Genomic DNA, 19,274 nt, shown 5'->3' on the forward strand with positions numbered 1-19,274 from the left:
ATGAACCCCTCTCTCTCTCAGTGCAGTGTTCATGTACTGGAGTGTCCAGTCAGTGTGTCTGTATGAACCCCTCTCTCTCTCAGTGCAGTGTTAATGTACTGGAGTGTCCAGTCAGTGTGTCTGTATGAACCCCTCTCTCTCTCAGTGCAGTGTTAATGTACTGGAGTGTCCAGTCAGTGTGTCTGTATGAACCCCTCTCTCTCTCAGTGCAGTGTTAATGTACTGGAGTGTCCAGTCAGTGTGTCTGTATGAACCCCTCTCTCTCTCAGTGCAGTGTTAATGTACTGGAGTGTCCAGTCAGTGTGTCTGTATGAACCCCTCTCTCTCTCAGTGCAGTGTTAATGTACTGGAGTGTCCAGTCAGTGTGTCTGTATGAACCCCTCTCTCTCTCAGTGCAGTGTTAATGTACTGGAGTGTCCAGTCAGTGTGTGTGTATTAACCCCTCTCTCTCTCAGTGCAGTGTTAATGTACTGGAGTGTCCAGTCAGTGTGTGTGTATTAACCCCTCTCTCTCTCAGTGCAGTGTTAATGTACTGGAGTGTCCAGTCAGTGTGTGTGTATTAACCCCTCTCTCTCTCAGTGCAGTGTTAATGTACTGGAGTGTCCAGTCAGTGTGTCTGTATGAACCCCTCTCTCTCTCAGTGCAGTGTTAATGTACTGGAGTGTCCAGTCAGTGTGTCTGTATTAACCCCTCTCTCTCAGTGCAGTGTTAATGTACTGGAGTGTCCAGTCAGTGTGTCTGTATTAACCCCTCTCTCTCTCAGTGCAGTGTTAATGTACTGGAGTGTCCAGTCAGTGTGTGTGTATTAACCCCTCTCTCTCTCAGTGCAGTGTTAATGTACTGGAGTGTCCAGTCAGTGTGTCTGTATTAACCCCTCTCTCTCAGTGCAGTGTTAATGTACTGGAGTGTCCAGTCAGTGTGTCTGTATGAACCCCTCTCTCTCTCAGTGCAGTGTTAATGTACTGGAGTGTCCAGTCAGTGTGTGTATTAACCCCTCTCTCTCTCAGTGCAGTGTTAATGTACTGGAGTGTCCAGTCAGTGTGTCTGTATTAACCCCTCTCTCTCAGTGCAGTGTTCATGTACTGGAGTGTCCAGTCAGTGTGTGTGTATGAACCCCTCTCTCTCTCAGTGCAGTGTTAATGTACTGGAGTGTCCAGTCAGTGTGTGTGTATGAACCCCTCTCTCTCTCAGTGCAGTGTTAATGTACTGGAGTGTCCAGTCAGTGTGTCTGTATGAACCCCTCTCTCTCTCAGTGCAGTGTTAATGTACTGGAGTGTCCAGTCAGTGTGTCTGTATGAACCCCTCTCTCTCTCAGTGCAGTGTTAATGTACTGGAGTGTCCAGTCAGTGTGTCTGTATTAACCCCTCTCTCTCTCAGTGCAGTGTTCATGTACTGGAGTGTCCAGTCAGTGTGTGAGTATTAACCCCTCTCTCTCTCAGTGCAGTGTTAATGTACTGGAGTGTCCAGTGTGTCTGTATGAACCCCTCTCTCTCTCAGTGCAGTGTTAATGTACTGGAGTGTCCAGTCAGTGTGTCTGTATTAACCCCTCTCTCTCTCTCAGTGCAGTGTTCATGTACTGGAGTGTCCAGTCAGTGTGTCTGTATTAACCCCTCTCTCTCTCAGTGCAGTGTGAATGTACTGGAGTGTCCAGTCAGTGTGTCTGTATGAACCCCTCTCTCTCTCAGTGCAGTGTTAATGTACTGGAGTGTCCAGTCAGTGTGTCTGTATTAACCCCTCTCTCTCTCAGTGCAGTGTTAATGTACTGGAGTGTCCAGTCAGTGTGTCTGTATGAACCCCTCTCTCTCTCAGTGCAGTGTTCATGTACTGGAGTGTCCAGTCAGTGTGTGTGTATGAACCCCTCTCTCTCTCAGTGCAGTGTTCATGTACTGGAGTGTCCAGTCAGTGTGTCTGTATTAACCCCTCTCTCTCTCAGTGCAGTGTTAATGTACTGGAGTGTCCAGTCAGTGTGTCTGTATTAACCCCTCTCTCTCTGTGTGTTAGTGTATTGTAATACTATCTCCCCCTTCTCCTTCTACAAGCTCGTTCTCAGTACTGTTAGACGACCCTCAGCAAACGGTGAGCTCTGATTAGATGCCGATTCCCCAAATCCCGAGTCCGGGCTCGCGAGTTCCTCCCCAGCCCGCTCCCCTCCCAACGCCGTGTCCGCCTGCCCCGCCCCTGCCGGGCGCTGCAGGCTCCCATTGGCTGTCTCCCTGTCTGGCTGCGGCTGATTGGCCGGGGCCCCAAGAGCTGACCAATCCCGTTGCACGAAGGGCCCGGTCCCTCCCTCCTCGTGCTGCCCCCCGGCGCAGTCCGCCAGGCGAGAGGACCCGCGGCTCCTGGCGTTGAAGACGTGGTAGGTGATCTCCTCGTAGATGTGAATCTCGTTGACCGCGCTTCCCGAGGCCGCGACGCCATTGGCTGAGGGGCCGACGTCCGGGTTCTGATTGGACGCCGGGCTGCCCGCCTCCCGATTGGCTGGGCTGTCTCCGCGACCCGGTGACGCGGCGTCCCGCCCCCGCGCCTGATTGGGGAGGGGGGAGACCCCGCCGGTGGAGTGCCGAGTCCCGGGACGGAGTTGGTCAGCCGGGTTCGCCGGCGGCGGGGGGGGCTCGGGACCGCCGGGGTCTCCCGGGAGCGCCGCGCTGCCCCCCTGATTGGCTGAGGCCGCCCCCGCCGACGCACGATTGGCCGGGCTGTCCTGCCCGTCGGGGATGACGTCGCCGGTGCTCCCGGGGCCGGAAGGTGCATTGTGGGTCGGAAGGCTGGGTTCGGAGCTCTGATTGGCCGCGGCCGCAGACGGCCCGGCGCCGCGAGGGGGGGCCGTCTCCCCACGCGCTGGGGGGGGGCTCCCGGGCCGGGGAGACCGGCTGTCGGGTCCGCCCGCGCCCTCCTCGCCGCCGCCGCCGTCGCCGGGGCGACGGGCCGCCCGCCGCGGTTGGTCGTCGGGGGGCTCCCCTCCGGGCGGGGGAGTCAGCCGGGGCGCCGTCTGGGGGACGGCGAGGTCGGCCCACGTCCCGTAGGCAGCGCTTTCTGAATCCAGACCCCAGGTACCCCCGTCCGCCTGGTCTCCAGGGGTGTCCATCGCCCAGCGAGCTGGGGGTGGGGGGCGAGAGAGAGGGGTCAGCTCCGTATCGGTACCCCATCACCCCCTCTCTCCTGTGAGGGAGACGCCCCCTCCAGAGCGCCCCACCCCACGGGAGCTGTCTGTGCAGGGGTGTCGTAGGAGCACAACACCCCTACTATTCCCTACACTGGTATCGCGCCTTTCTGCACACTCCTCTCAGAGCGCTCCACAGCTCCTGGGGATCCCCTGCACCCCCACCTGGATGATGCTCCAGTCCTCTCACACACACCAGCTCTCAGTGGGAGGAGAGCAGAGGGATGGAGCCAGTTCCACACCCACACCACACACTGGGCAGCTTGTTCCCCACCCCCACCCCCCTCTGTGTACAGTAGAGCCTCCCGTCCTGACTGGAGGAGCTCACCCAGCTGTGTCTGGAGAGAAGCCAGGGTATCGGCTTCAACCACAGGGCTGGGCAGCTTGTTCCCCACCCCCACCCCCCTCTGTGTACAGTAGTGCCTCCTGTCCTGACTGGAGGAGCTCACCCAGCTGTGTCTGGAGAGAAGCCGGGGTATCGGCCTCAACCACAGGGCTGGGCAGCTTGTTCCCCACCCCCACCACCCTCTGTGTACAGAAGCCCCTCCTGTCCTGACTGGAGGAGCTCACCCAGCTGTGTCTGGAGAGAAGCCAGGGTATCGGCTTCAACCACAGGGCTGGGCAGCCTGTTCCCCACATCTAATGGCGGTATCTCCTCTGCTCCCCTCGTCAGTTGGTTGATTGGTTAGCTGGGAGGAGCACTGGAATGTCCTACCTGCCATCTCCCGGCTCTTCTGAGAGGCCTCAAGGGCCAGCCGGAAGGACAGGCTGATGAGGCGCTCCCTGTCGCCCTCCAGTGGGGGAGGATGGGCATGGCCACAGCAATCTTGGACTGCACTGTAAGAGAGAGGGGGGTGATCTGGTCACTACACCTCGAGAGAGAGAGAGGTGATCTGGTCACTACACCTCGAGAGAGAGAGGGGGGTGATCTGGTCACTACACCTCGAGAGAGAGAGGGGGGTGATCTGGTCACTACACCTCGAGAGAGAGAGGGGTGATCTGGTCACTACACATCAAGAGAGAGAGGGGTGATCTGGTCACTACACCTCGAGAGAGAGAGAGGTGATCTGGTCACTACACATCAAGAGAGAGAGGGGTGATCTGGTCACTACACCTCTAGAGAGAGAGGGGTGATCTGGTCACTACACCTCGAGAGAGAGAGGGGTGATCTGGTCACTACACCTCGAGAGAGAGAGGGGTGATCTGGTCACTACACCTCGAGAGAGAGAGAGGTGATCTGGTCACTACACCTCTAGAGAGAGAGAGGGGTGATCTGGTCACTACACCTCGAGAGAGAGAGGGGTGATCTGGTCACTGCACATCTTGAGAGAGAGAGGGGTGATCTGGTCACTACACCTCGAGAGAGAGAGGGGTGATCTGGTCACTACACATCAAGAGAGAGAGGGGTGATCTGGTCACTACACCTCGAGAGAGAGAGAGGTGATCTGGTCACTACACCTCTAGAGAGAGAGAGGGGTGATCTGGTCACTACACCTCGAGAGAGAGAGGGGTGATCTGGTCACTACACCTCGAGAGAGAGAGGGGTGATCTGGTCACTACACCTCGAGAGAGAGAGGGGTGACAACTGGCTCCCCACTGAAGCTCAGCAGGTGTGAGCCTGGTCAGTACCTGGATGGGAGACCTCCTGGGAAAAACTAAGGTTGCTGGAGGAAGAGGTGTTAGTGGGGCCAGCAGGGGGCGCAGGGGGGTGATCCGGTCAGTACGCCTGCCGCCATACCGCCCTGTACACTTTCAGAACACTGTACTCGTGTCCAGTTGGAGGTGATCCATTGTGAATACAGACAGGTGAGACACAGCACACAGCTAGAGAGAAACAGAGCAACAGACCTCTTGATCACTCTCTCTCGGATTCTCTCTGCTCTCCGCTCTCTGGCCTCCTGTTGCTCTGGGGTCAAGTACCGCTCAGGGTCAAGGTCAAGGTCGGGGTCAGAGGTTAGGAAAGGGGCATGAATTACAGCCTTTGGAGGACTAGCACCCTAAGAGAGAGAGAGATACAGAGAGAGAGATCATTTCAGCTGCGTCAATGAACAGAATATACTGCAACACAGACGTTTTTCAACAATCTGTAATAACCTCTCTCTCAGTGCAGTGTTCATGTACTGGAGTGTCCAGTCAGTGTGTCTGTATGAACCCCTCTCTCTCTCAGTGCAGTGTTAATGTACTGGAGTGTCCAGTCAGTGTGTGTGTATTAACCCCTCTCTCTCTCAGTGCAGTGTTCATGTACTGGAGTGTCCAGTCAGTGTGTCTGTATTAACCCCTCTCTCTCAGTGCAGTGTTCATGTACTGGAGTGTCCAGTCAGTGTGTGTGTATTAACCCCTCTCTCTCTCAGTGCAGTGTTCATGTACTGGAGTGTCCAGTCAGCGTGTCTGTATGAACCCCTCTCTCTCTCAGTGCAGTGTTAATGTACTGGAGTGTCCAGTTAGTGTGTGTCTGTATGAACCCCTCTCTCTCTCAGTGCAGTGTTCATGTACTGGAGTGTCCAGTCAGTGTGTCTGTATTAACCCCTCTCTCTCTCAGTGCAGTGTTCATGTACTGGAGTGTCCAGTCAGTGTGTCTGTATTAACCCCTCTCTCTCTCAGTGCAGTGTTCATGTACTGGAGTGTCCAGTCAGCGTGTCTGTATGAACCCCTCTCTCTCTCAGTGCAGTGTTAATGTACTGGAGTGTCCAGTTAGTGTGTGTCTGTATGAACCCCTCTCTCTCTCAGTGCAGTGTTAATGTACTGGAGTGTCCAGTCAGTGTGTCTGTATGAACCCCTCTCTCTCTCAGTGCAGTGTTAATGTACTGGAGTGCCCAGTCAGTGTGTGTGTATTAACCCCTCTCTCTCTCAGTGCAGTGTTCATGTACTGGAGTGTCCAGTCAGTGTGTCTGTATGAACCCCTCTCTCTCTCAGTGCAGTGTTAATGTACTGGAGTGTCCAGTCAGTGTGTCTGTATTAACCCCTCTCTCTCTCTCTCTCAGTCACTGTCTCTCACCTTCTCCCGTCTCCTTTCGGCGTCTCTCCTCCCGTTACCCAGCATGCCCCCTGTCAGCACCAGGCCCGTCTCCTCCTGCCCGAAGGAGCGCTCGAAAGTTGCACCACTCTGCGACTCGGGGTGCGGGGTCCGGAGCGCTTCCTGATCAGGCGGGCACAGGGCCGCCTCCTTTGGCGGTGGGGACCTCAGAGGCGCCGGGCTGGGCTCTGCCTGCTGGCGCCCGGGTTCCCCCCCCACGGCCTGGTGCGACTTTCGTTCGGGCGCCCCCGCGGACGGCCCGGGCTGGGGTCCTCGGATGCCCAGGCCGGGCTGGGCCGCCTCCGCGGGCAGCTGCTCGGGCAGCTCTGGGGGGGGGTCCACCACAGACACCCGGCGGGCGACCAGGGTGCAGGGGAGGAGGCCGGTGACGACCCGGGTGACCCGTCGAGGGTCGGGGGGGTCGGGGGGGTCGGCGTCCCGGCCCGGGACCTGCGCAGAGACGAGAGAGACGTTGCTCGCAGAGGCCGGACGGGCCCCGAGACGGACGGACAGGCGGAGCCACAGGCACCGAGACGTCACCTGCTCTCTGGGAGGGGGTGACCCTTGACCCCGGCCGTGATTGGTCGGGAGGGGCACCGGCGCCCTCCTCTGATTGGCTGGCCTCTCCAGGTGCCTCCTCATCCTCTCCTGCTGCTCCTCCGGGCTCATCCTCACCTTTCTGGGGCCTACCTGGCGGAGGACAGGAGAGGAGCTGCTACACCCCGACCCGCTGCTCTGACAAAACAGTCCCCCCCGCTCTCTGCTGTCCCTGCTCTCCCGCGCCCTCAGCTGGTGACAGCTGGTACTGCACCCTCCCACTGAGCCCAGAGATAATTGAGAACACGAGACAAACGTCAGAACTGAAAGGAGGCCCGATCGGACCATCTGGGCCAATTCATTCAAGGACCTTATCATCCAGCTGTGTCTGGAGAGAAGCCAGGGTATCGGCTTCAACCACATGACTGGGCAGCTTGTTCCCCACCCCCACCCCTCTCTGTGTACAGAAGAGCCTCCTGTCCTGACTGGAGGAGCTCACCCAGCTGTGTCTGGAGAGAAGCCAGGGTATCGGCTTCAACCACAGGGCCGGGCAGCTTGTTCCCCACCCCCACCCCCCTCTGTGTACAGTAGAGCCTCCTGTCCTGACTGGAGGAGCTCATTCAGCTGTGTCTGGAGAGAAGCCAGGGTATCGGCTTTAACAACAGACTAAAGAGACTCAGTTCCTCCAGCCTGTCAGTGTGGAACACTCCCTTCAGACTAAAGAGACTCAGTTCCTCCAGCCTGTCAGTGTGGGACACTTCCTTCAGACTAAAGTGACTCAGTTCCTCCAGCCTGTCAGTGTGGGACACTCCCTTCAGACTGAAGAGACTCAGTTCCTCCAGCCTGAGTGTGAGACACAGACTGAAGAGACTCAGTTGCTCCAGCCTGACAATGTGGGACACTCCCTTCAGACTAAAGAGACTCAGTTCCTCCAGCCTGAGTGTGGGACACACAGACTAAAGAGACTCACCTCATAAAGAGCAGCAAAGTCTCTTTTGTGTTGTCCAGTGTCCACACTATACTTTGGGACTGCTGCACTACAAGGTAGCTCAGTGTTCACTGTTCCACCATTAGTTTTCCACAAAGGGTTGCGTTTTACCTTACTGGCACTGTCCAGGCTGGGCCAACAGGGGGCGCTGTAGGCTGGGGTGATACAGCAGTGGGAGAGAGGAGAGAGTAAGCTGTAAGTTTCATAACACTGCTCCATAATCATTAACACACCACAGTCAGAGAGGCACGATACTGCATATATACACACACAAATACTCACACACAAACACAATGATAATCAACTTTATTTTATATAGCACCTTACAAACACTCACACACACACACACAAGCACATATACACTAACACATCAACACACACAGACATTCACACGCTCACTCACACACTCACACAGACACACCTGCACGCACACACCGCTGGTACCTGTCTGTGTGTCTGCTGCACTGCTCTCTGCGGGGAAGACAGATGGGCTCTTCACTGGCCACTGGGGCGAGACAGGCTGAGATAGAGAGGAGACAGAGGGAGACTCAGCAACTGGACACCGCTGGACACTGAAGAACACCGCCCACTGCCCTCCTGACACCCCGAGTGTCCACTGTTTGAGTCACACTGCATATCAGTTAGCTGGTCCGGTGGTTCAGGTCCAGTCCTGTTGGACCAGGAGGAGAGCTGGTCCGGTGGTTCAGGTCCAGTCCTGTTGGACCAGGAGGACAGCTGGTCCGGTGGTTCAGGTCCGGTCCTGTTACACCAGGAGGACAGCTGGTCCGGTGGTTCAGGTCCGGTCCTGTTGGACCAGGAGGACAGCTGGTCCAGTGGTTCAGGTCCAGTCCTGTTGGACCAGGAAGAGAGCTGGTCCGGTGGTTCAGGTCCAGTCCTGTTGGACCAGGAGGACAGCTGGTCTGGTGGTTCAGGTCCGGTCCTGTTACACCAGGAGGACAGCTGGTCCGGTGGTTCAGGTCCGGTCCTGTTGGACCAGGAGGACAGCTGGTCCGGTGGTTCAGGTCCGGTCCTGTAACACCGTGAGGACAGCTGGTCCAGTGGTTCAGGTCCAGTCTTGTTAGACCAGGAGGACAGCTGGTCTGGTGGTTCAGGTCCAGTCTTGTTAGACCAGGAGGATATTTTTACATCATGACAACATTATATAAATTTGTATGAATCAAATGATCATTATCTTCAGTATTAAAAATTTTCAAACATTTTTACATGAAACATTTCTCATGGACACTGAGGTGTCCCGCCCTCCACGCCTCATTGGCTCATCCAGGGACTCACCTCAGACTCTGATTCGCTGTCCAGCCAGCCGAGCCCCGCCTCTCTGTTCTGATTGGCCCTGTGGTGTTCCTGAGGTAAAGGGGGGCGGGGAGGGGGTGTGTCCAAATCCTCATCCTATTTGACAACCCCGCCCCCCACAGAGTCAATTAAACACAAAATTAACTAATGGGGTGAGTTAATTAGTTAACTACAATTAACACTTTAGTTAAACAGTTTAGATAATCAGCTAGATTAGATTCAGTGATGGAAACAGTTAAGTGGAAGAACTAACAATCTGTGTTTCATACTAACTCACTGACACACTGACTGACACACTGACTAGACTGACACTGGCTGATACAGGCTGTGCTGGGGCTTAGCTCAGCTCTCCGATAGACAGGGGTCCACAGACAGAGAGAGACGCAGCACCAGGGGCAGGAGAGGGAGAGAGAGGGAGACGCCGTGCTGGCTGGAGAGGCAGAGAACGGGAGGAGAGGAGAGGAGAAGCAGGACAGGAGGAAGCCTGGGAAAAGCTGGACAAGGTGCTTTTCCGCAATCCGACAGCAGCGCGAAAGGACCGAGGCGGCGGGGACAGCGCCCCCCCAGTGACTGCAGGCCACTGTGGGAACTGCACCTCCCTGAAGGCGAGAGCTGGGAGCAGGGGCAGGTAGAGGGGTTATCTCCCTGCCCAGAAGGAGGGCAGCAGGGAGGAGGGGGGTATGAAGGGAAGGGAGAGGCTGTGAGAAAGAGCCGGGTCTATTTCCTGTAACCCAGCGCCCCACTCGAACTGGGAGTGCCCCCAACACCACTGTCCAGAGGCTGCTAGTGAGCCTCACTCACTGCTCTGCTCCTTGTCCCTGCAGAGCACAACCTACCATAGAGACCCCGCTCTGCAGCCAGTCTGGCGCAGGCGCAGCAAAGCCTGATGGGACGGGTGCCCCAGGGTGGAGGACTGGCCGGTGGAGGACTGCGGAGGAGGGCGTGGTCATCCCTATAGCGACACGGGGAGATTTTTTTTTTTTTATTGCATGAAAATAAAAATTCTGACAGTGCGGTTTTGTGTCTTCATTTTCACATTGAAGGTGTGAAGAAAGTTTAAAGAAGAAGGTTTAGAAACAGAAGAAGGTTTAGAAACTACATCTCTGAGAGCAAAAAAAGGGGGATACAAGTTACAGGGGATACAAGAGGCACTGTAATGGCCCAAATGGATTATGGGAGCTGTAGTTCTTGATCTCTATGGTGACCTGTCTGCCTGGACGAGCCCATCGCCAGCCGGAAGTTGTTCTTGTTGGGGCTCAAACCACAAAGGATGTCCTCTATCATCCAGATCTCTCTCTGAGCCTGAGACTGTTCCTGAGACACGGAGAGAGAGAGAGGGGTTAATACACACACACTGACTGGACACTCCAGTACATTAACACTGCACTGAGAGAGAGAGGGGTTCATACAGACACACTGACTGGACACTCCAGTACATTAACACTGCACTGAGAGAGAGGGGTTAATACAGACACACTGACTGGACACTCCAGTACATTAACACTGCACTGAGAGAGAGAGGGGTTAATACAGACACACTGACTGGACACTCCAGTACATGAACACTGCACTGAGAGAGAGAGGGGTTAATACACACACACTGACTGGACACTCCAGTACATTAACACTGCACTGAGAGAGAGAGGGGTTCATACAGACACACTGACTGGACACTCCAGTACATTAACACTGCACTGAGAGAGAGAGGGGTAAATACAGACACACTGACTGGACACTCCAGTACATGAACACTGCACTGAGAGAGAGAGAGGGGTTCATACAGACACACTGACTGGACACTCCAGTACATTAACACTGCACTGAGAGAGAGAGGGGTTAATACACACACACTGACTGGACACTCCAGTACATTAACACTGCACTGAGAGAGAGAGAGGGGTTCATACAGACACACTGCAGTACATTAACACACAGTGTTACCTGGGGTCTCCCATATCGACAGATGTGCTCCAGGTGAGAACAGAGGACAGACAGCTCGCTCTCCAGCTGTTCATACTGACCCCACACCCTGTCCATCTCCTGAGAAGTGGAAAAGAGACGCTGTGAGATTGATCATTCCAGTACCATTCCAGGAAGTCACTCCCTGTGATGGCTGCAGGTTCGCTTTATAAAGAGACTTACACTGATGCAGGGGACAAGAGCGCCCCCTGCTGAGGCACAGCGGCATCTCTCTGATATGAGAGTCATGAAAATAAAAATCACCAGGATGTCTTTGTGGAGTTTGTATGTTCTCCCTCTGTTTGCGTAGGTTTCCTTCTACAGTCCAAAGACATGCTGCTGGGTAAATGATTTGGGTTTCGGGAAAACTGGCCCTGCTGTGAGTGTGTGTGTGTGTGTGTGTGTGTGTGTGTGTGTGTGTGTGTGTGTGTGTGTGTGTGTGTGTGTGTGTCCTGTGAGGGACTGGCCTTGGTGTGAGTGTGTGTGTGTGTATGTGTGTGTGTGTGTGTGTGTCCTGTGATGGACTGGCCCTGGTGTGTGTGTGTGTGTGTGTGTGTGTGTGTGTGTGTGTGTGTGTGTGTGTGTGTGTGTGTGTGTGTGTGTGTGTGTGTCCTGTGACGGACGGATGTCCTGTCCAGGGTGTACCCCGCCTTGTGCCCGTTGCTTGCTGGGATAGACTGAGGTGCTAGTTACCGTGGCAACATCACAGATCCTGGCTCGGGTCTGGACCAGCTCCTCCTGCAGCACGGCCTGCTGGGAGATGACCCCTTCCGGACCCCTGACCCCCTCCTGACCCCCCCACTCCTCCAGCTGCAGTCGGGTCATCTCCAGGGTGCACTGCAGGCTGTCCTGGGAGAGAGAGGAGGGGGGTGACCCGTGAGGACAGGGTGTCCTGACCACTGAGGTGAGCGCGTGTGTCTTTCAGGGCTGAGAACAAGCTGGCTCGGTCGTACAGGGGTGCTGTCTGGACCTCGGACCCTCAGAGACCGACCCCCTTCTCCTGCTGCTCTGGTGTGACAGAGAGCCTTCCTCCGACTTCCTTCCTCTTCGGATCGAAAACTCCAGACTCACCAGGGAGCTTATGACTGACTGTCTTAGTTCATCCTACGTGTTCTTGTTTCATTATTATTAATTATTATCATCATCATCATATCCTGAGGGACAGCAAGTGGCGGTGTTGTAGTGTGCTGCTCCCCTCTGTGTTGTACTGTACGCCTCTGCCACTGGAGAAACACCTACAGTCGCTCCCTGAACTACATTCCCCACAAGGCACTTGCCCGGTCCCCACCCGGCTGCAGGAGGAAGGTGTGCCGCAAGGCACCGTGGGAGTTGTATGCTTCTGCGCCCTCACCTTGTCCGCTCGAAGCTGGGCCATCTCGATGGCCAGAGACTGGAGAAGCTTATCGCAGCCACACAGCCTGGTCAACACGGCCTGGAGACAGCAGTCCGGCAGGCAGGGAAGCGAGAGAGAGGGTCAGGGTTCGTTTCATGTGACATAACCACACGGATTCGGAGGCCCGGCTCGTGTCTCAACAACCTCTGACCCCACCACCCCTTGACCTCCGACCCTCCCGCCCCCTGACCTCCGACCCACTCCAGCTCCACAGCACTGGCCGAAGGCACCGTGGGCCTGCCGGGGACACTCTCTCGTGGGGGGCCCAGAGGTCCACGGCCCACAGACATCGGAAGCCGCGATTGTCCGGTTATTCCGATTGTTTTCCGATTTCCATGATTTTCCAAACCAGCATCACTAACCCCCCCCACCCCCATCCCTCAGCGATCAACACTCCTCCCCCTGCCCCCTTGTCCTCGCCTGCCCAGCGACTGACTCACATCGGCCTTGCTCTCGGGCCCTCTGATTGGCTGGTGCTCTGTCTCCTGGTAGAGGTCGGAGGTCACGGGCTGCGGAGGAGAAAGCCAATGGGCCGGAAGAGTGAGAGGAAGGGAGGGGCCACAGTGCTTGTGTGAGAGTGTGCGAGTGTGACAACGTGTGAGCTGAGTGTGTCTGAGGCGTGTGCGAGTTTGAGCAAGTGTGAGCTGTACGAGTGTGTGTGAGTGTGAGCTGTACGAGTGAGTGTGAGCTGAGTGTGTGAGCGAGTATGAGCTGTAGGAGTGTGTGTGAGTGTGAGCTGTAGGAGTGTGTGTGAGTGTGAGCTGTAGGAGTGTGTGTGAGTGTGACCTGTATGAGTGTGTGTGAGTGTGAGCTGTAGGAGTGTGTGTGAGTGTGAGCTGTATGAGTGTGTGTGAGTATGAGCTGTAGGAGTGTGTGTGAGTGTGAGCTGTATGAGCGAGTGTGAGCTGTACGAGTGTGTGTGAGTGTGAGCTGAGTATATGTGTGAGCTGTAGGAGTGTGTGTGAGTGTGAGCTGTATGAGCGAGTGTGAGTGTGAGCTGTATGAGCGAGTGTGAGTGTGAGCTGTATGAGTGAGTGTGAGTGTGAGCTGTAGGAGTGTGTGTGAGTGTGAGCTGTATGAGCGAGTGTGAGTGTGAGCTGTAGGAGTGTGTGTAAGTGTGAGCTGTATGAGCGAGTGTGAGTGTGAGCTGTATGAGTGAGTGTGAGCTGTATGAGCGAGTGTGAGCTGTAGGAGTGTGTGTGAGTGTGAGCTGAGTATATGTGTGAGCTGTATGAGCGAGTGTGAGCTGTAGGAGTGTGTGTGAGTGTGAGCTGAGTATATGTGTGAGCTGTATGAGCGAGTGTGAGCTGTAGGAGTGTGTGTGAGTGTGAGCTGAGTATATGTGTGAGCTGTATGAGCGAGTGTGAGCTGTAGGAGTGTGTGTGAGTGTGAGCTGAGTATAAGTGTGAGCTGTATGAGCAAGTGTGAGCTGTAGGAGTGTGTGTGAGTGTGAGCTGAGTATATGTGTGAGCTGTATGAGCGAGTGTGAGCTGTAGGAGTGTGTGTGAGTGTGAGCTGAGTATATGTGTGAGCTGTATGAGCGAGTGTGAGCTGTAGGAGTGTGTGTGAGTGTGAGCTGAGTATATGTGTGAGCTGTACGAGTGAGTGTGAGTGGAATGTGTGTGTGAGTATGAGCTGAGTGTGAGCTGTAGGAGTGTGTGTGAGTGTGAGCTGAGTATATGTGTGAGCTGTATGAGCAAGTGTGAGCTGTAGGAGTGTATGTGAGTGTGAGCTGAGTATATGTGTGAGCTGTATGAGCGAGTGTGAGCTGTAGGAGTGTGTGTGAGTGTGAGCTGAGTATATGTGTGAGCTGTATGAGCAAGTGTGAGCTGTAGGAGTTTGTGTGAGTGTGAGCTGAGTATATGTGTGAGCTGTATGAGCGAGTGTGAGCTGTAGGAGTGTGTGTGAGTGTGAGCTGAGTATATGTGTGAGCTGTATGAGCGAGTGTGAGCTGTAGGAGTGTGTGTGAGTGTGAGCTGAGTATATGTGTGAGCTGTACGAGTGAGTGTGAGTAGAATGTGTGTGTGAGTATGAGCTGAGTGTGAGCTGTATGAGTGAGTGTGAGTGTGAGCTGAATGTGTGAGTGTGAGTGTGAGCTGTAGGAGTGAGTGTGAGCTGAGTGTGTGAGTGTGAGCTGTAGGAGTGAGTGTGAGCTGAATGTGTGAGTGTGAGCTGAGTGTGAGCTGTAGGAGTGAGTGTGAGCTGAGTGTGCGAGTCATGCTAATCGCTTTATTTTCTCGCTCTCATTCAATACATCTTTCTTTCCCTCTCTGCCGTTCTCTCAGCCTCTCTCTCAGTTACTCTCAGTTATAGTGCCTTTGCTGCTTTGTTTCTTCTCCCTAAGCACCTGTCACACTAGCCTGGACATCGGCCAATCACATCGTCCGCCCTGCTTCCCTCAGCCAATCCCAAGCCAAGCACAGAGTCATGTGACTCTCTGGCCCATATATTTTCCATCTGGGTAAAATATATGAGGAGCTTTTTAAGATTTTATGGCTATCCTACAAAAAAATGTAAAACATTATTTGTTGATACACTAATAGAGTATAAACCTCCATTGAGATGTAGAGTATAAATGTCATTTGAGGCTTAATGTTGGATGATGCTATGAATAGCTCAGTGGGCCAACTCTCCAGCCTTAAGAATTACAACCTGCAGCTTCAGGACAGACGGACACCAGTGTGTTTGCTAATGGATTCAGCCACAAGACCTTAAAAACTCTCTGCACTGACCAAGACAAGCTGGATCACTGCAAAGACCACTGGCCTATTCAGACACACAGATGACGAAACCCACAATGAGTGGACAGACGGATGGACAGATAGACACTGAGAGACAGGTGGACACACAGGTGGACAATTTGACAAATATAGACAGAAAGAAGGACACAAGAGCACAGAGAGTACTAGCACACTGTGAACTGGCACACACACACAGACACTGAGACAGGCTGATGTACAAAGACCGATAGGCAGACAGAAAGGCCAGCAGACACAGAGACAGGCAGACTGGTGTACAGACACACACAGAGACACACAGACAGACAGACTGGTGTACAGAAATACAGACACACACAGAGACACACAGACACTGGTGTACAGACACACACAGAAACACGCAGAGACACACAGACAGACAGACTGGTGTACAGAAATACAGACACACACAGAGACACACAGACACTGGTGTACAGACACACACAGAAACACGCAGAGACACACAGACAGACAGACTGGTGTACAGAAATACAGACACACACAGAGAGACACAGACACTGGTGTACAGACACACACAGAAACACGCAGAGACACACAGACAGACAGACTGGTGTACAGAAATACAGACACACACAGAGAGACACAGACACTGGTGTACAGACACACACAGAAACACGCAGAGACACACAGACAGACAGACTGGTGTACAGAAATACAGACACACACAGAGAGACACAGACAGTGGTGTACAGACACACACAGAGACACGCAGACAGACAGACTGGTGTACAGAAATACAGACACACACAGAGACACACAGACACTGGTGTACAGACACACACAGAGACACGCAGACAGACAGACTGGTGTACAGAAATACAGACACACACAGAGAGACACAGACACTGGTGTACAGACACACGCAGAGACACGCAGACACAGAGACTGACAGTACCAGCACACTGTGAGCAGGCGCAGGCAGACACACAGTCAGCCGGCCACGATGTGAGGGAGCTGAGCGAGGGGGGGGCAGGGGAGGCAGGAGTCCGGACAACCCCCCCACACACCAACCCTGCGGAGAGAGAGCAGGGTTAATACCACAGAGGGAGAGGGGTTAATATAGAGAGAGCAGGGTTAACAACACAGAGGGAGAGGGGTTAATATAGAGAGAGTTTAACACAGGGAAAGATATGGTATTAATAGATACAAGGAGAAAAAAGGGGATTAATAGAGAGAAAGGTTTACACAGGGAGAGAGATGAGGTTAATAGACAGTGGAGTTAATAGAAGAGTTAATACAGGGAGAGAGAAGGGGGTTAATAGAGAGCAGGGTTAATACGGGGAGAGAGTAGTGGGTTAATAGAGAGCAGGGTTAATACGGGGAGAGGGTGGAGGGTTAATAGAGAGCAGGGTTAATACGGGGAGAGAGTGGAGGGTTAATAGAGAGCAGGGTTAATCCAGTGAGAGAGTAGGGGGTTTATAGAGAGCAGGGTTAATACAGGGAGAGAGTAGGGGGTTAATAGAGAGCAGGGTTAATACGGGGAGAGAGTAGGGGGTTAATTGAGAGCAGGGTTAATCCAGTGAGAGAGTAGGGGGTTTATAGAGAGCAGGGTTAATACAGGGAGAGAGTAGGGGGTTAATAGAGAGCAGGGTTAATACGGGGAGAGAGTAGGGGGTTAATTGAGAGCAGGGTTAATCCAGTGAGAGAGTAGGGGGTTAATAGAGAGCAGGGTTAATACAGGGAGAGAGTAGGGGGTTAATAGAGAGCAGGGTTAATACGGGGAGAGAGTAGGGGGTTAATTGAGAGCAGGGTTAATCCAGTGAGAGAGTAGGGGGTTAATAGAGAGCAGGGTTAATACAGGGAGAGAGTAGGGGGTTAATAGAGAGCAGGGTTAATACGGGGAGAGAGTAGGGGGTTAATAGAGAGCAGGGTTAATACGGGGAGAGAAAAGTGGAAAAGAACACAGAAAACCAGAGAGGGATCAGGAGTGAAAAGGGGACTTAAGACAGGAGGGGACCGCTGTGTACCCCAAGAGAGAGGAGAGGCTTCTTCAGAAAGGCAGGGGGAGAGAGAGAGATGGGAAATCAGCAGAATCAGAAGATCAGCAAGCATAAACCGAAGCAGGGGATATCAGACTGAAAGTGAACATTTCCCTGTCTAGTCGCTAATAATGGTCAATGAACAAAACCACTTTTATTAGGGGCTCATCAGTATCGCAGGTCTTTGACCAGTGAACAGAGGATTGTGGGGGGGTGGGGACAAACTGCCCAGCCCTGTTGTTGAAGCCGATACCCTGGCTTCTCTCCAGACACAGCTGGACGAGCGCCTGGGATCAATAAACTTATAAAAATCCAGACGCGCCAGATGGTCTGAATGGATCCCCTCTCTTGTGACCTTTTTTAATGTTCTTATAAGTATCCCATAATTCAGTGCGGCTTCTGCTCTTCCGCTCAGCAGAGCCCTGAACCAGCTCCATCTTGAGCGAGGCGCGCTGCCCGAAGATGAGCCGCTCTCTGTGGCCGCCAGCGCCGGCCGAACGCATGAGAACAGGGCAGGGTTCGAGTCTCGTCGGTCTCACGCATCCCACAGTCCACCGCGGAGAGTCCCTACCTTCCCCGCGGGCCGGCGGGGGACGGGCTGGTGGCGGGTCGTGAAGGCAGCGCTGGGCTGGGGGAGAGGAGAGAGGATCCGGCCGGTCACCCGTCTGCTGTCTCACTCTCGCTGTCTCACTCTCACTGCCTCACCCCCTCACTCCTTCACTCCTTCACTCTCGCTGTCTCACCCCCTCACTCCCTCACTCTCGCTGTCTCACCCCCTCACTCCTTCACTCTCGCTGGCTCACTCTCACTGTCTCACCCCCTCGCTCTCTCCTTCTTGCTGTCTCACCATCACCCTCCTGCTCAGTACTGACCATCACTCTCTCTGTACTGGTCATCCCCCCTTCTCCCTCTCTGTACTGACCCCTCCCCTCTCCCTGTACTGACCCCTCCCCTCTCCCTGAACTGACCACTCCCTTCTCTCTGTACTGACCACTCTCTTCTCTCTGTACTGACCCCTCCCCTCTCCCTGTACTGACCCCTCCCCTCTCCCTGTACTGACCTCTCCCTTCTCCCTGTACTGACCACCCCTTTCCCTGTACTGACCCGTCCCCTCTCCCTGTACTGACCCCTGTCCTCTCCCTGTACTGACCACCCCTGACTATGTGTCTCAGTGGGTGTGGTCTTGGCTTTCTCTGCCCTCTGATTGGATACTCACACGGTGAGGGGCGTGTCTTCTGTCTAGGCTGGGGTTCATGAAGGCGGGGTTGACCTCTGGTTGACCTCTGGTTGAACCGGAGGGTTGAGGCGAAGGGGGAGCAGACCCCATGCTCAAAGGGGTCAGAGGTCGAGCAGGGGAGACCCCTATGTCACCTTGGGGTCGCACATCCACCCTGCCGACCGGGGTGTGAGGCCGTGACCCAAGTTGACCTCGAGGAGTGAGAGGGCGCGACCCCAGAGAACGGACAGGAAGGGGAGGGGCTTCCTCAAGTTCCTGGCTGTAGCTGCGACCCCTGACCTCTAGGCTGCCCAGGACTGCAGGAGCTGAAGCCAGTGTGCTTGTGCCCTCTTTTCTACTCCTGCAAGGAGACTGGTGTCGACTGGCAAAGAGAGAGAGAGAGAGGGGTTCATACAGACACAGTGACTGGACACTCCAGTACATGAACACTGCACTGAGAGAGAGGGGTTAATACAGACACACTGACTGGACACTCCAGTACATTAACACTGCACTGAGAGAGAGAGAGGGGTTCATACAGACACACTGACTGGACACTCCAGTACATGAACACTGCACTGAGAGAGAGAGGGGTTAATACAGACACACTGACTGGACACTCCAGTACATGAACACTGCACTGAGAGAGAGGGGTTCATACAGACACAGTGACTGGACACTCCAGTACATTAACACTGCACTGAGAGAGAGAGGGGTTAATACAGACACACTGACTGGACACTCCAGTACATGAACACTGCACTGAGAGAGAGAGGGGTTAATACAGACCTACTGACTGGACACTCCAGTACATGAACACTGCACTGAGAGAGAGAGGGGTTAATACACACACACTGACTGGACACTCCAGTACATTAACACTGCACTGAGAGAGAGAGGGGTTCATACACACACACTGACTGGACACTCCAGTACATTAA

General features: G+C 54.3%; 1 protein-coding gene across 1 annotated transcript in view; it reads right to left on the minus strand.

Moving 5' to 3' along the window:
• Positions 1–321: 321 nt before the first annotated feature.
• The window catches only part of plekha4 (pleckstrin homology domain containing A4), a 30,525-nt gene continuing 11,572 nt past the window's right edge, over positions 322–19,274 (minus strand). Inside the window, exons 8-24 of the mRNA XM_088646236.1 lie at positions 18,334–18,715; positions 17,689–17,745; positions 16,034–16,150; positions 12,802–12,870; positions 12,320–12,400; positions 11,662–11,817; positions 10,951–11,049; positions 10,215–10,323; positions 9,846–9,961; positions 8,992–9,105; positions 8,143–8,218; positions 7,810–7,853; positions 6,714–6,863; positions 6,156–6,623; positions 5,009–5,157; positions 3,876–3,997; positions 322–3,096 (exon numbers count right to left, since the gene is read on the minus strand). Of these exons, the coding sequence (XP_088502362.1) occupies positions 2,033–3,096; positions 3,876–3,997; positions 5,009–5,157; positions 6,156–6,623; positions 6,714–6,863; positions 7,810–7,853; positions 8,143–8,218; positions 8,992–9,105; positions 9,846–9,961; positions 10,215–10,323; positions 10,951–11,049; positions 11,662–11,817; positions 12,320–12,400; positions 12,802–12,870; positions 16,034–16,150; positions 17,689–17,745; positions 18,334–18,715 (3,373 nt within the window). The 3' untranslated portion in view covers positions 322–2,032. The remainder of the gene's footprint in view (positions 3,097–3,875; positions 3,998–5,008; positions 5,158–6,155; positions 6,624–6,713; positions 6,864–7,809; positions 7,854–8,142; positions 8,219–8,991; positions 9,106–9,845; positions 9,962–10,214; positions 10,324–10,950; positions 11,050–11,661; positions 11,818–12,319; positions 12,401–12,801; positions 12,871–16,033; positions 16,151–17,688; positions 17,746–18,333; positions 18,716–19,274) is intronic.

Source organism: Lepisosteus platostomus, chromosome 9 (assembly GCF_059453375.1).
Source record: "Lepisosteus platostomus isolate fLepPlt1 chromosome 9, fLepPlt1.hap1, whole genome shotgun sequence".
Classification (NCBI taxonomy): domain Eukaryota; kingdom Metazoa; phylum Chordata; class Actinopteri; order Semionotiformes; family Lepisosteidae; genus Lepisosteus; species Lepisosteus platostomus.